Source organism: Orycteropus afer, unplaced genomic scaffold (assembly GCF_000298275.1).
Source record: "Orycteropus afer afer isolate SDZICR_OR568_19922 unplaced genomic scaffold, OryAfe1.0 scaffold00044, whole genome shotgun sequence".
NCBI lineage: Eukaryota > Metazoa > Chordata > Mammalia > Tubulidentata > Orycteropodidae > Orycteropus > Orycteropus afer.
Window position 1 is genome coordinate 2,362,500 of NW_006921631.1, and position 16,192 is coordinate 2,378,691.

The window sequence follows — 16,192 nt, forward strand, 5'->3', positions numbered from 1 at the left end:
AAAAGAAAGAAAGAAATAAGCTTTTCATTTGGAGCTGGAAGCCCTCAAGGGTCCTATAATAAGAATTAGGTGGGAAAGGTTGCAGATTAAGAATGGTACTGTCGACATGGAAGTGTGGACACACACAATGACATAGTTTTACAGAATGCACTTGTCCATGTAATCAAATATATTACCATGCATCTAGTACTTTGATGAAAATAAAATTTAAAAAGATGCATGATTTCCCCATGACTTCAGGATAACATCCAAAAGTTTTAATATTCTTCATGGTTTGGCACCCATCTACCTCTGCCTTTCATCTTGTACCAGCCCTTTCCCTTCCTTTCACTCCTCATCTACCTGTCAACCCCTTTGGTTTCCTAAATGTGTGCTTTACTCTTTCATTCAGGGATTTTGTACTTGTTCTTCCCTCAACTTCAAACTTTCTACAGTTTTTGGCTCAAACTGCTCATGTTTCAAGCTTGCTGTAGAATTTTTTTTTCTTCCCTGTTTCTTGTTCTTTAAATTATAATCTATATGCAGCTTGCTCTAGAGTGTATGCTGCATAAGGCCAGAAACCATGTGTGTGCCTTTTTGAAGATTTTATCTCCAACAGCTAAGCACAGTGGCTTTCATTCTTAAGCTTGAAAAAAAAAAAAAAAATCTCTTACTGTGTTTTAAGTGAAGGTTTACATAGCAAATTAGTTTTTCAGTCAATAGTTCATACACAGATTGTTCTGTCACCTTGATTATAATCCCTGCAACATGCAGCATGTTGATACTCTCCCTGTTTCCTCCTTGGGTTCCCTGTGGCCATTTGTCAGATTTCCCTGCCCCTCGCTGTCTTCTCATCTTTGGTTTTAGGAAAATGTTGCCCTTTTGGTCTTGCATAGTTCATTGTTCTAAGGAACACATTCTTTATGGGTGTTAGACTATTTATTTTATAGTCCTGTCTCTTAATTTGGCTGAAAGGTGGCCTTTCATAATGTCCATTTGGGTCACTATGAGTTGGATCTGACTCGATGGCAATGAGTTTGAGAGTTTTTCAGATGTGTGTGTGAGTGTCCTCAGTTTCAAGTTGGAAAGTTGTCTCAGGGCAGTGGTCTTGTGGGTTCCTCTAATCTCTTTCAGGCCAGTAAGTTTGGTGTTTTTTGTTTTTTTTTTTAATTTGAAATCTTTTACTCAGTCTAATAGAGACCTATTTTTGGTCTTGTTTGGAGTGGTCAGTAGTGGTTAGCTGGGCACCATCTAGTTCTTCTGGTCTCAGGTTAGAGGAAGCTGTGGTTCATGGGGGCCATTAGACGTTTGGATTAATTGCTTTGTTGAATCTTCATTTTTTTTTTTCCATTCTCCTTTGCTCTAGGAGGAAAGATATAAATAGTTGCTTCTTAGATGGCTACTTGCAAGCCTTTAAGACCCTAGACACAATTCATCAGACTAAGATGTAGAATGTTCTTTTTGAACTGTGTTTTGCCAATTGACCTATATAGATGTCCCCTGAGACTGTGGTCCTTGGCCTTTAAGTCCAGTGGTTCAGTCTGTTCATCTAAGTAGTTTCTATAACCATGCCTCCTATGTGCTATATATACAAATATATGTGCAGCATTTACAAATATGTATGTGGAAATATCCCCCACTCTGGTTGCATAGTGCCTAAGGCACTTGACTGCTAACCAGAAGACTGGTAGTTCAAACCCACCAGCCACTCCTTGGAAGGAAGGTTGGGCAATCTACTTCCATAGTGATACAGCCTTGGAAACCCAAGGAGTGGTCTTTATGACTTGGGTGCGACTTGACGGCACATAACAGCAACAACAACATACCTGTATATAGAAATGCAGGTGTACTCCTGTATATTTAGCATATGTGTTTACATATGTGTCCACTCACAAATTATTGTTAATTATTACTTCTGTTGCAGGATTGTATATGTTGTAGCATTTACTATAGTTGTCGTTTATTCTTGTGTACCTGTGGTGCAGTGAATCACTTAGTATGGCTCTCCTAGCCATGGTCGTTGTGATTCCTACAGGATAAGTGGGTGAAACTATGCAAATGTAAGGTGTTTGTGGCCTACAAAGGGGATTGGATAGCTTGTGAGTAATGTAGTAAGGTACATGGCACCCTTGTGGGGGTGGGATCATTCAAATAAGGTGTATGGAACTTTAATGTGGGGAGTGGTTAGTTATGTCATTCTGCTAAGCTTAAAATGAGCCCTCAGCATTTGACTGCTAACCAGAAGGCTGGCGGTTCATACCCACCAGCCACTCTTCGGAAGGAAGACTGGGCAATCTACTTCCATAGTAATACCTTCTCAGAAACCCAAGGAGGGATCACTATGAGTCGCATCCTACTCAGCGACAGTGAGTGAGAAGTAGAAGGGGTGGGGTGGGAATTTCACTGCCATCAAGAGGGAAGAACCAGAGGGGGAGTGCAGCACGTCCTTGGACCCAAGATCCCTGTGCTGGACTTCCTTGGCAGAGACGACCAGCCGAGACACAGCAGCAGAACCAAGAAGCACAAGACAGAGTGGCAGGCTTGTCAGCCTGTGGAGTAAGAAAGCTGAGTACCTTTGGGTAGGTGTACCTATCAGCAGAGCTAAAAGAGTTTTGTAACACTTGCCTGAGGAGGGCAAGGGCCAGGCGGAGAGGCCAAGGGCCAGAGAGGCATGCTTGAGGGCATAGCAGAGGGGAGACTGTCCTGATTGAAGAATTGTATCCTGAGAGGGTTTCTGAACCTGAATTGTAACCTGTTACTTCCCTGATAAACTCCATAATCATGAGTATTGTCTGTGAGTACTCTGTGGCCATTGCAACAAATTATTGAATCCAGCAGAGATCTAGGAGCTCTGGTAGCATAGTGGCTAAGACACTTGCCTGCTAACCAGAAGGCTGGCGGTTCAAACCCACCAGCCACTCCTCGGAAGGAAGGTTGGGCAATCCTACTTCCGTAGTGATACTGCCTCGGAAACCCAAGGAGGGGTCGCTATGAGTCGGGGCTGACTCGACGGCACATAACAACAAGAACAACAACAAGCAGAGATCTACTGAGTGTTGTAGGAGGGACAGTTGGTGTTAGAATTGGTGAAAGGTCTGGAGGGTGGCAGCATGTCTGGCCTCAGAATAAGCCTTGGGCTGCTGATGGTGAGTCTCTCTCCACCTCATGATGTTGGAGGAATTTGGAAGATGCTGCCCTCATGTCATTTTAGCAGTACCTCTCTTTTTTTGTCTTGGTCATATTGTGCTGACTTCCTCCATGTTGTATATTGCCTTTCCCTTCATCAGAATTAACACTTGTCTACTGTCTGGTTGGTGATTCTCCCTCTGTCTCCCACCTGTTCTTGGTAACCAACAAAAAATGTTATTTCTCTGCATAAACCCATTATTGGCTTTTTATAATAGTGGTCTCATACAATATTGTCCTTTTGTATTTGACTTATTTCACTCAACATAATGTCCTCTAGATTCATCCATGTTGTGAGATGTTTCACAGATTCATCGTTATTCTTTATCGCGGTATAGTCCATTGTATGTATGTGACACACTTTATCCATTCATCTGTTGATGGACATTTAGGTTGTTTCCATGTTTTTGCTTTTGTGAATAATGCTTCAGTGAACATGGGTAACCATATTTCTATTCATGTTACGGCTCTTATTTTTTTTTATAGGAACCTATGTATTTCTATTTCTAGCTTTTTAATGCAATGCCATATTGTTTTCCATAGTGGCTATATAATTTTGTAGTCCTACCAGCACTGTATAAGAATTCATCTCCCCAGAGCCTTGTCAGCATTTGTTGTTCTCTGTTTTTTTCTCAGTACCATTATTGCCAGGATGAGACAGTATCTCGTTATAGTTTTGATTTGCATCTCTTTAATGGCTGATGACTGTGAGCATCTTTCCATGTGTTTGTTAGCTGCCTGAATATCTTCTTTGGTGGAGTGTCTGTTTATATCTTTTGCCCATTTTTAAATTAGATTGTCTTTTTGTTGTTAAGGTTTTGAAATTTTCTATAAATATTAGAGATTAGACCCTTGTTGCTTATGTTTTAGCCAAATTTTTTTTTCCCAGAAAAGGTTCGCTTTTCACTCTTTTGGCAAGTCTTTCAATGAGCATACCAAGTATATGTTTTTCGAAGTAACAATGCTGTAATTCTTTCCTCCAGTTTGACAGGTTTTTCAGGTAAGAGGAGCTAAAGATTAATTTTCTGTTAATGAAATGGCAGTTGGCATCGAGGAACATAGAGCCAGTCACACTCCCTCAGGTAAAGGGGTTGATTGTAAGGGTGTTGGCAAGTCAGTGAGGAAAGTGGATCTGAAGCTGGGATTCCGATAGCCTTGTGATGGAGGAGGTAACATGCCTCTGTAAATGTGACTAAATAGTTTGGACTCCACTAACTTAAAGTTGGCAGTTTGAACCTACCCAGTGGTGCATACAATTGAGTTATATTGTACACATATATAGTGGATTACACAATGATAAAAAATAATGATAAATGCGGGAAACATCTCACAATGTGGATGAATCTAGAGGACATGTGAGTGAAATCAGTCAAACACAGAAGGGCAAATATTGTATGACACCACTATTATAAAAACCCAGGAATAGGTTTATGCATAGAAAGAAATGTTCTTTGATGAAACAAAGACCTGGCAATCTGCTTTGGTAAAGATAATGGCCAAGAAAGCCTTAGGAAGCAGTTCTACTTTGTGACACATGGGGTCACTATAAATTGACTCCACAGCAGCTGAGGTTTTGGTTTAAGCTGTTTGCCCATTTTTTGCTTGTTCTTCTGCTCCTAACTGGCTGCCTCCGTACTTGCCAGGTTTCTGTATGGCTTTGGCTTGCCATAGCCCTGACTGTATCTTATGGCATCCTTTTACCTTCAGTTTTGCTGCTAATAGACAAAATAACTCTTCTTAGTTAAAATTCCTAGGGAAGACAAAGTTCAACTCCGTTTAGCACTTTATCTAAGCCATGAGTCCTGTAGATAGCCAACCAATGGATTGATTGCCCTTTGGCCAAGAGTAGGCACCTGACCCATTAACTATGCCCAGGAAGTGGAAAGCAAGGCCTGAGTACTAAACCTGAGCCTCCCCACTCAGGAGGGATGTGTTGTAGGCTGGGCAGCCTCCAGAATTAACAATGGTTGCTCTTTTTAATAATCCTACATAAATACTATTTGTGGCCTCAGTAGAAAGGTGACTGTTACATATAATTGAGTTACTTGGCATTTTTTTTTCCCTGCTCTTATCATTCTTAAGATAAGTTGCTAGGTAGATAAGTACCTTTCCAATAAATCAGTGGATTTATTGCAAAACAAACTTAATTCTTACTCAGAAACTTTCTTAGATTTTGAAAAACTCAACACACACATAGGTATTACCTACAATCCAGCTACCCACAGCAAACCTCAGTTAATATTTTAGTACATTTTTTTAAGTCTGTGTGTATGTCTGTGTGTGTGTGTGTGTGGGGGGGTAGTTCTGGTATTATAGTGCCTAAGGCATTTGACTGCTAACCAGAAGGCTGACTGGTTCAAACCCACCCAGCCGCTCCTCAGAAGGAAGGTTGGGCACTCTACTTCTGTAGCAATACCACCTTGGAAACCCAAGGAGGGGTCACTATGAGTTGGATTCGATTCAATGGCAATGAGTTTGAGAGTTTTTCAGATGTGTGTGTGTGTATTTTTAAAACAACTGTATGTAAGTATAATTTCCGTACATTAAATACATCATTTTACTGACATAAAAATTTTATATATTTGACATAAAAATATTAAACTGAATATATTTAAAAGTGTATACTTTCAGTTTTGATGTTTGTAATCACCTACCATTATCATCATCAAGATAATGAACATATCCATCCCCTCAAAAGCTTCCCCATCCATGCCCCTTTGTGATCCTTCACTCATGAACTTTTTTCCTGTCCCACCAGTCCCCTCCCCATTCCAGGCAACTACTAATCTATTTTCTGTCACTGTGATGGCTAAGTTATGTGTCAACTTGGCTAGGCCATGATTCTCAGTATTATGTAATTATTCTCCATTTTGTGATCTGATATAAGGGAAGTTTCCTTGTGGGTGTGGCCTGCATCCAGTGTATATGTATGTTCTGGCAAATGATCGCTTTCTCAATCCTGTCTCTGATTCGTAATCATTTAACCTCTGGTTCTTGGGACATGAGCCAGCAGCCTGCTGCCTGCCCTGAAGATTTTGGGATTGGCCGGCTCCTCCACCTTTGTGAGCTAGCATCCCAATGTCTGACCTGCTAGTTTTGGGTTCTTCAGCTCCTGTGATCACATGAGTCAGGAGAAACCTTCGATCTGATGCCTGGCCCACGAATTTGGTACTTGGTAGCCTCCAAAACTGCATGAGCCATTTCCTTGAAATAAATCTCTCTCCATACATATTTTTATATATACAATCAAGTACTGCATAATGTCCATTTGGGCAATGTCTGACCACAAATACATCCATGGTCCCATAAGGTTATAGTAGAGTTCAGAAATCCTAAGCAGAGAACAGGATGTAGCAGATGTAGCTGGTCGTAGCAAATGCAACAGCGTCCTGTACACAATACATGTATCTTATGTCTCTTCTATACAAAGCAATTGCATTGCCAGGTATATAATGGTACAGTTGTATATAACCTATATGTATGTCTTTATAGTCATAATAAACTCCTTATGTTACTGGCTTGTTATGTTGTTGTTGTTATGTGCTGTCGAGTTGGACCTGGCTCATAGTGACCCCTCCTTGGGTTTCCAAGGTGGTACCACCTTCCTTCCAAGGAGTGGCTGATAGGTTTGAACCGCCAGCCTTCGGGTTAGCTATCAAGTGCCTTAGGCACTATGCTACCAGAGCTCCTTGTTACTGGCTTATGTATGTACTATACTGTATTTTCTGTTATTTTAATGTGAACTTTCCCTACTTAAAAAGTTTACCATATAACAGTGTATGCTTGGACTTGGAGGCAGCAGCATCCAGTCTCATGTATTGTGTATGTCTTGAGTGTTGCAGCATTATCTCTTTGTTTAATTTTCTTTCTGAAATATCACCATGCAGTGCATTATGGCTCCCAAATGCAGCTAAACCAGTGCCAGTGATAGCAGCAGCAAGAGGCAAAGTAGAATTACTGATTTGTAAGTGAAACAAAAGATTATTAAACAACACAAATGTGGGAAATCAGTGAATAGTATTGCTCGTGATTTAGGCATGTTTGCACAATGTCTAAATCACATAATATCCTATTTCGCAGAAAGTATGATGGACGTTAAGTGACACATGGCTGGATACGTTTCCCCAGTTTGGTTGCTTTAGAGAACCCAGCCTAAGACAGTTACTGTAGATTAGTTATGGAGCCCTGATGGTGCCGGGGTTAAGTGCTCGACTGCTAACCAAAAGATCTATTGCTAACCAGTAGGTCAATGGTTAGAACCTACTGACTGCTCCGTGGGAGAAGAGACCTGGCAACCTGCTTCCTATAGATTTCAGCCTATAAAACCTTACAGGTTTATTCTACTCTGTCCTATAACGTCACTATGAGTTGGAATTGACTTGGTTGCAGTCAGTTTGTTTTTTTAAAAATTGTTTGTTCTTCAGTGAGTTGTCTGTTTCCCATTATTCTGCTGGTGTCTTAGTGTTTAACTTCAGCTCTTCTAGTGTTTATATGAGCTCTTTATTTATTAACATGTTTTCATGATTGCTATAAATATTCTCTAGATTGTATTGTTTTCCTTTATAATTTTAAGTTATTTTAGACGAGCGAAGGTTTTAACATTTTTGAATAATCAAATTTTACAGCATTTTTCTTTTTGAGGCATAATATGTGAGTAGGTAGGAAATATGAATTACCTCATTCTATTTTTGATTGCGTTTCCTCACTGAAAGTTCTGTGAGTGTGTGTGTGTGTAGGGAAGAGAAAAATGGGGCAGGAACTGCATGTGATACTTGGTTATGTGTGTTTTCTCTAACTCTAACTTGTTAATTGATAAGCATTGCTGGTAACTTGCTGAGCATTTACCATTTATACTGGCAAATGACCTTGTTTATGAAGATTGCAAAAACTGGTAGGTTTGAAGCATTAAGTCTGGCCACATTTTGAGTGTCTCTTGTTCATGTTGCAGATAGATATAATGTTTGCACATTATTTATATTTTCTTTTAGGTCTGCTTGGCTTTGAGGAAGAGCTGCAATAAAGCCTCATTGCATAAGGGATGGGATCAGAGAACAGTGCTTTAAAAAGCTACACACTGAAAGAACCACCATTCACCTTACCTTCTGGACTTGCTGTTTATCCAGCTGTACTGCAAGATGGCAAATTCGCTTCAGTGTTTGTGTATAAGAGAGAGAACGAAGACAAAGTTAATAAAGCTGCAAAGGTACTGTAATAGGTGACTATATGATAGTATCTTTTACTATCTTGTTTTTTATTTAAAACAGTACAATCAGTAACAATTAAAATAGATAAAGCCATAAGGAATGCTGTTCTTACCCATTACTTTAAAAACATAGTTGTGCTTTATGATAATATCTCCAACTTGCACGACATGGTCAATTACCAAAGCTGCAGCAAAATGTATCATAAATCTCAGTGTGATGGCTTTTATCATCTTTCTTTCTTTCTTTCTTATTTTTTTAACAGTTGTTGAGAATATACACACAAAAGATACACCAGTGCAACCATTTCTACATGTCCAATTCAGTGACACTCATTACATTTTTCACATTGTGCAATGATTCTTGCTCTCCTTTTCTGAGTTGTTCCTCCCCCATAACATAAACTCACTGCCCCTAAGTTTCCTATCTCATCTCTCAAGTTGTCACTGTGATCCCATGTAGATAGTTCTTAAAACAGCTTAGTGCTCAAGGCACACATTTTTCTCTGGTTAAAGTAAACTATTACTTGGTTTTAAAAAGACTTCAGGGGATATTTTTGGTTTAAAGTTTCAAAATTATCTCAGGGCAATAGTTTTTGTCTAATGGCTCCAAAAAGTCTAGAGTCCATGAGAATTTGAAATTCTGTTCCGTGTTTTCCCTCTTTCATTCTTTATTTTCTTGTGAGGAAGTTAGGGAAACTGATTTAACATGGTTAATATAAAGGGTTAGTATAATTTTAACAGCCTGTCGCTCAGACAGAACAAGGGGATACTGCATGGTTTAAATTCAGAAAGGGTGTACATCAGGGTTATATCCTTTGACCATACTTTATCAGTCTGCATGCTGAACAAATAATCCGAGAAGCTGGACTATATGAAGAAGCATGTGGCATCAGGATTGGAGGAAGAATCATTAACAATCTTCAATATGCAGATGAAACAACCTTGCTTGCTGAAAGTGAAGACACTTGATGCATTTACTAATCAAGATCAAAGACTACAGTTTTCAGTATGGATTACATCTCAACTTAAAAACAGTGAAAATCCTCACAACCAAACCAATTAGCAACATAATGATAAATGGAGAAAAGACAGAAGTTATGAGGGATTTCGTTTGATCCATGGTCAACACCCATGGAAGCTGCAGTCAAGAAATCAGACGTCATACTGCACTGGGCACATCTGCTGCTGAAGACCTCCTCAGAGTGTTAAGAAGCAAAGATGTCACTTTGAAGACTAAGGTGTGTCTGACCTGACTCATGATATTTTCAGTCACCTCATGGCATAGTTCCTAAGGCATTTGACTGCTAACCAGAAGGCTGGCAGTTCAAACCCACCAGCCACTGCTCAGAAGGAAGATCGGGCAATCTACTTCTGTAGAGATACCATCTCGGAAACCCAAGGAGGAGTCTTGTGAGTCAAACCAACTTGACAGCAGTGAGTTTGTTTTTCTCTCGTATACATGTGAAAGCTGGGCAATGAATAAGGAAGACCAAAGAAGAGTTGATGCCTTTGAATTATGCTGTTGGCAAATAATACTAAAACTATCATGGATTACTAGAAGAACATACAAATCTGTCCTGGAGGAAGTGCAACCAGAATGCTCCTTACAAGTGAAAACTGGCTAGACTATGTCTCCCCTACTTTGGTCATGTTGTCAGAAGGGACCAGTCCCTGGACAAGGATATCATGCTTGGTAAAGTGAAGGCTCAGCAAAGAAGGGGCGAACCCTCAACAAGATGGATTGACACAGTGGCTGCAATGATGGGCTCAAGCATAGCAAGGATTGTAAGGATGGTGAACTGGGCAGTGTTTCATTCTGTTGTACATAGGGTGGTTTTGAGTCAGAACTAATTCGATGGCACGTAACAACACCACGTAGCATAGTAAAAATGATTCAGGGATTGACAGCTTTCTAAGTAGTGTGTTGATGATGGACATCCTAAGATGAAACTTCAACTGTTTTTCTTTCTGTGGGGTATTGTGATGCCCCCGAAAGAATATTGGACGGGGAACTAATGGCCTTGTGCTCTAATTCTTGTTGAGGTACCTTGGACAGATCATTCACTTTTGGAGGCCTCAGTGTCCTTCTTAGGCAAAAGGCCCTTCTAGCTTCCAGTTTGTAACTGCTGCTCCCAGCAGAGTGCAGTACATTAGTGTGCTGTCGGATGTGCTGTCCAGTGACCCTGGCCTCTTCTTTAGAAAGAATATGCAGTGCAGTGAATTGCTTAATGTGGCCCTTCTAGCCTAACCCTCCATTTTGTGATGTATTGTAGGTGCTAGTCTCTATGCCTGTTTAGGGTGGGATGTCTCTTGAGTCCTGCCTTGCTGGACAGTGTGACTCAAGTCACCACCCTTAGTTTCCTTGAGGGTATGTGGGTGAATGTACTGGGAAAGTTCAATCTCTTGCTCTGGTCCTGCATTTCGTTTGTCATCATCTCACCCCTGGACTTGAAACAGCAGCTGGTCAACTGACCGGCCAGTTTGGTTTCACCAGCCCCTGCAACCACATGAGTGAGGAGAATCCTCCAGACCTACCCATGATTTTGGAGCCTCCCAGCCTCCACAACCACGTAAACGATATCCTTGGCAGTTTGTGAGTTCTGTGAGACATTAACAGTGAAATATGGAACCCCAAGACAGAGGGAGAGTACTGAGGGGAAGAGGAGGAATTGATGTCAGAGATGATGGAGTGGGCACAGCAGTTTGGAAAAGTTGGACATTTGGGATATCTTTAACCTCAGCCTCATAGGGACCAGCCTTATGCTAATCCTTCTAAAAGAAAGTACTGAAGCAGAATGATACTGCCTCAGAATAATACAATTTTAATGAAATGACTCCAAATATCTTTTTGAATTAAAGAAAAGAGAGATATTAGTTGATATTTCCTTGTATAGCTTAGCATCTTGGATATTTGGCTGCACAAGTCATCTTAGAAAGTTACTAAAATGGCCAGTATAATTGTATTTGTTAGCATATTTTTACTCAAATAACATTTCTACTTTTTTGCCAACTATGCCCTCCCACCAAGGTATTTTCATAAGCTACTTATGAAAATACCTTGGGGTGAGGATGAGGTTGGCAAAAGACATAACGTATGTGTTATTTGTGTAAAGATATGGTAATCCTGCATTGCATACAATGGCAAACACTAGTACTAGGTTGAATTTAATATCTTTATTTTGTTAAAGTTATGATCTATATTACTAAGTCCCTCTGTACTACCAACAGGTATAAAACATTGATATCTTTTTCATAAGTTACTTTAAATGATTTTTTACTCTTTTAAAATGATTATAAATGTTACACTAGTAATACGGTTTTGGCATTTCATTAGTCACACCAGTTCATTATTTGATGTTGTGTCTTTAGTCAGACAGGGAATTAACAGTCTTATGATGGTTCCTAAGGAAAAATCAATCTGTAGCAGTCCTTTCAAGGAAACATTTTCCAGTGATGCATTGTTGTAAGAAGGGTAGTTGCCTGTTTATTGTTTTTCCAGATCTCACAAGTTTCCCACCTTTCTATCACTTGTTTTAGTGGAAAATATTTGAGTTTTCCTTCTCTGACAGGTTCCACTTTACACAGGTTATGGCTTTCTCAGGTTTTACTGTACTTTTTATTAAGATTTTGCAAAAGACATAACCCCTTCCTTCAATGTCTTATCTGTATGTGCACTTAATGTCTCATATACTTCCTATTCTTTTCATCAGATAAGATTGTACATATTTTTTAATAGTAATTTAGAGTGAATATTACCAGTGGGGTACAAGAGAATTAAAACCTTTGTTGTTTTTTAATTTTGTTTCTTAAGACTATAAGATTTTTTTAGAAACTGTATTGCCCATTATAGTATATTTAGCAAGAAAGTTGAATAACCTAGATTAAAAAGTTTTTTAAAAAAATATAAGTCCACTTGATGTTTGAGGACTTTGTGTTGTAGGAATTGCAAACCTTGGAAAGGAAGATGATTTTTTTTTACCCTCTAATATCTTATAGATAACCTTCTAAGCCATGACTCAGTCTTTACAAAAAGTTCAAAGTTGTCTCTGTAAGTTCTTCAGGCCATCCTGGGGCTTTGAAAGCCTTAGATGTGTCTGGGAAATTTGCAATAATAACAAGATAATAAGGAGTTTAGATTATCAGAATGTTTCTGAACTAGCTCACAGTACTTGAGAAATGTCTGGCATTTGATCCATCAGGTTTTAGGGACCTGATTTCCTACATGTTTGAAATACTAAAACAACTGTAGTTAGAGTGCATGCTTCTCTTTCTCTGGCGTTTGAGGTCCTGATCCTACCTTTGATAATTTTAATGACAGTTTCAAGCAGACATGGAGTGTTTTACTTGGCAAATGTTGCTTGGTAGCAATTATACTCTTTCTCTACTGTTCTAAATTTAAAAATAAGTAAATAAAGTGATCATGGTGCACTGTTTGTTCTCTGAAATAAGACAAAATGCAAATATAAGCTCTGACCACAAAACAGTATCAGAAATAGTTCAGATTCATGAGACCTTTTATTTTCTCTTCAGTTCACCAATTATAATTATTAACGTGATTTGTTCACTGGTTATGATGACTCACTTCTAACCAGTAATTTATTAGGAACGATAAATCCTAAATCAGAATTTTATTCCTGTGATTTGCTACAATCCAAACAGTCAATTAGGACTTCATGGTAAGTAGAAACATAAAAAAAAAAAAATCCTTAGTGTCTTTGTAAGGGGTTTTGGTGGCACTATGGTTAAAGCAGTGGGCTGCTAACCAAAAGGTTGGTGGTGTTTGAACCCACCAACTGCTCCATGAGAAAAAGATGTGGCAGTTTGTTGCCATAAAGATTTACAGTCTCGGAAACCCTAGGGGGCAGTTCTGTTCTGTCCTGCGGGGTTGCTGTGTGTTGGAATCAACTCAGTGGCAGTATGGTTGTTATTTGGTTTAGTGTCTTTGTGTTAGGCAGCCACTTAGGATTCTAGGAATAGGTATATAGATGCTACACAGATGCTGTGTTTAGTGTCTTGGGCTCTTCTCTATGAAGATTCAGGCTACTGTATAGGAGGGCTAATCAACATATTTGAGAACCTACACTCTGTGGGTATGCCAAAAATACAGGAAAAATGATTGTTGTGCTCAAAGGGCTTGGCATGCTAGTTGTAGTGTGTTCCTCATATTCACATTGTATTCTCCCTCTTAGCCCTTTCCTATACAATTTACAACTCTCATTCTATTGTACATCGACTTTCTTACATTCTCAGCTTTTTCAGAAATGATTTTCTTCATCTCATAATCAAAACCAGTGCTTTTATAAGGTTTCTAGTTATCCAGTCAGGAAAACTGTCCTTCAAGTACGATTCACTGGTTGTGATAACTTGAGAAATCCCTAGTCTCCCCTCTATAGTGTTCAGACTTCACTTTCTCACTCTTTCTCCTTGAATGTTTGCAAATATCCAAGCATGTCACCTCTACCCCCAAATTAAATATCTGCTGAAACTTTTTTTCAGAGCTCCAGGTTTTATTTCCACCTGGGTATTCCACCAGCACAATGGTATTATATTCTTTTCTCTTTTTTAAAATTGTGGTGAAAACGAAGTAGCAAAACATCCACCATATACAACACAACTTCTGCATTTACAGCTCAAGGACATTGATTACATTTTTCACATTATGCCACTACTATCACAATCCTCATCCAAAACATTCTACTGCGATGAACATAACCTCAATGCCTGTGAAACAGAAACTTCACCTTTTCCCCTCCCTCCCACACCTGGTAACCATTAGTAATCTTTAGTTTCTATGTATTTGCTTATTTTAGATAAATGAGATCATAGAGTATTTATCCATTTATGACTGACTTATTTTGCTCAGTGTGTTTTTAGAGTTCATCTGTGTTGTGGCATTCATCAGAACTTTATTTCTTTTTACAGCTATGTACCACAGTATGTGTATCCATTTGTCTCTTGATTGACATTTTGGTTGCTTCACCTTTTGGCTATTATGAAAAATGCTGTAGTGAACATGCTGCACAGGTTTCTGTTTGTGTTCCTGCCATCACTTATGGATATGTTCCTATGATTGGGATTACTGGATCACATGATAATTCTACATTCAACTCTTTGAGAATTCACCAAATTATTTTCCACAGTGGCTGCACCATTTTACGTTCCCAACAAAAATAGTTGAGGGTTCCAGTTTCTCCACAATCTTATCAGCGCTTGTTTTCTGATTTTGTTTTTTCATCATTGCTGTTCTAAGGGGGTGAGATGATATCTCATAGTAGTTTTGATTTGCATCTCCCTAAAAAAGTCAGGAACCCGGACAGAGGAGCAGTCAGCCACAGGGATCTATGTGAGGAGAGGGAACGCAGGCACGCCCAAAGCAGCAGGGCAGGAGAGTGGGAGAAAGGGGATAAAAAGCCAGGAACCCAGACAGAGGAGCAGTCAGCCACAGGGGTCCAGATGAGGAGAGAGAACCTAGGTACGCCCAAAGCAGCAGGACGGTAGAGCAGGAGAAAGGGGATCAAAAGCCAGGAACCCGGACAGAGAAGCAGTCAGCTGCAGGGGTCCGGATGAGGAGAGAGAACCCACACATACCCAAAGCAGCATACCCAAAGCAGCAGGACGGTAGAGCAGGAGAAAGGGGATTAAAAGCCAGGAACCAGGCTGTAGTCAGCTGCAGGGATCCAGGTGAGGAGAGGGAACTCGGGCACCCGCAAAGCAGCAGGGCAGGAGAGCAGGACAAAGGGGGTTAAAAGCCAGGAACCTGGAGAGAGGAGCAGTCAGCCACAGGGATCTATGTGAGGAGAGGGAACGCAGGCATGCCCAAAGCAGCAGGGCGGGAGAGTGGCAGAAAGGGGATAAAAAGCCAGGAACCCAGACAGAGGAGCAGTCAGCCGCAGGGGTCCAGATGAGGAGAGAGAACCTAGGCACACCCAAAGCAGCAGGACGGTAGAGCAGGAGAAAGGGGATTAAAAGCCAGGAACCTGAACAGAGAAGCAGTCAGCTGCAGGGGTCCAGATGAGGAGAGAGAACCCACGCACACCCAAAGCAGCAGGACGGTAGAGCAGGAGAAAGGGGATTAAAAGCCAGGAACCTGGACAGAGGAGTAGTCAGCCACAGGGATCCAGGTGAGGAGAGGGAACTCAGGCATGCCCAAAGCAGCAGGATGGGAGAGAGGGAGAAAGGGGATTAAAAGGCCCAGGAATCCGGACAGAGGAGGAGTCAGCTGCAGGGACCCAGGTAAGAGTGGTATGGGAGGTTTCCAACAGGGAGACAAACTTGTCTGTAGGTTTGTCCTACTGTGGTGATGTGTTGATGTGAGTTTTGAGGCTGAGCCACTGGTACTTCAAACCCAGTGGGATGCACATGGTGCACAGGTGTCAGCCCAGCTTACAGACTGAGACAGACTAGGAAGAAGGAAGAGGCCATCTACTTCTCAAAGAATTGGCCAGGGAAACCCTTATGACTAGCAAAGAAACACTGTCTGATACATTACTGCGCAACTTTATGAATAGTCCGGTTAGGTTAGAAGGCTCGCAAGATAGGACTGGGAAAGAGCTGCAACATCTGAGTAAACCCAGCCTTACTCATATGGAAAAGGTAAAGCTTTGGAGACCCCCATTTGCTGATGTGGCACCACTCAAATTGAAGAGAAACAGCCGCAGACATGCATTAATCATTGGAACATTGAATGTACGAAGTATGAATCTAGGAAAATTGGAAGTTGTCAAAAATGAGATGGAACGCATAAAGATTGTTATCTTTGGCATTAGTGAGCTGAAATGGACTGTTTTTGGTCATTTTGAATCAGACAACCATGTGATCTACTAT

At 40.4% G+C, this 16,192-nt stretch overlaps 1 protein-coding gene across 1 annotated transcript in view; it reads left to right on the forward strand.

Annotated features, from left to right (window-relative positions):
- Positions 1 to 8,203: 8,203 nt before the first annotated feature.
- Positions 8,204 to 16,192, forward strand: part of SCYL3 (SCY1 like pseudokinase 3) — a 52,715-nt gene continuing 44,726 nt past the window's right edge. The window contains exon 1 of the mRNA XM_007937704.2: positions 8,204 to 8,368. Within this exon, the coding sequence (XP_007935895.1) occupies positions 8,204 to 8,368 (165 nt within the window). The remainder of the gene's footprint in view (positions 8,369 to 16,192) is intronic.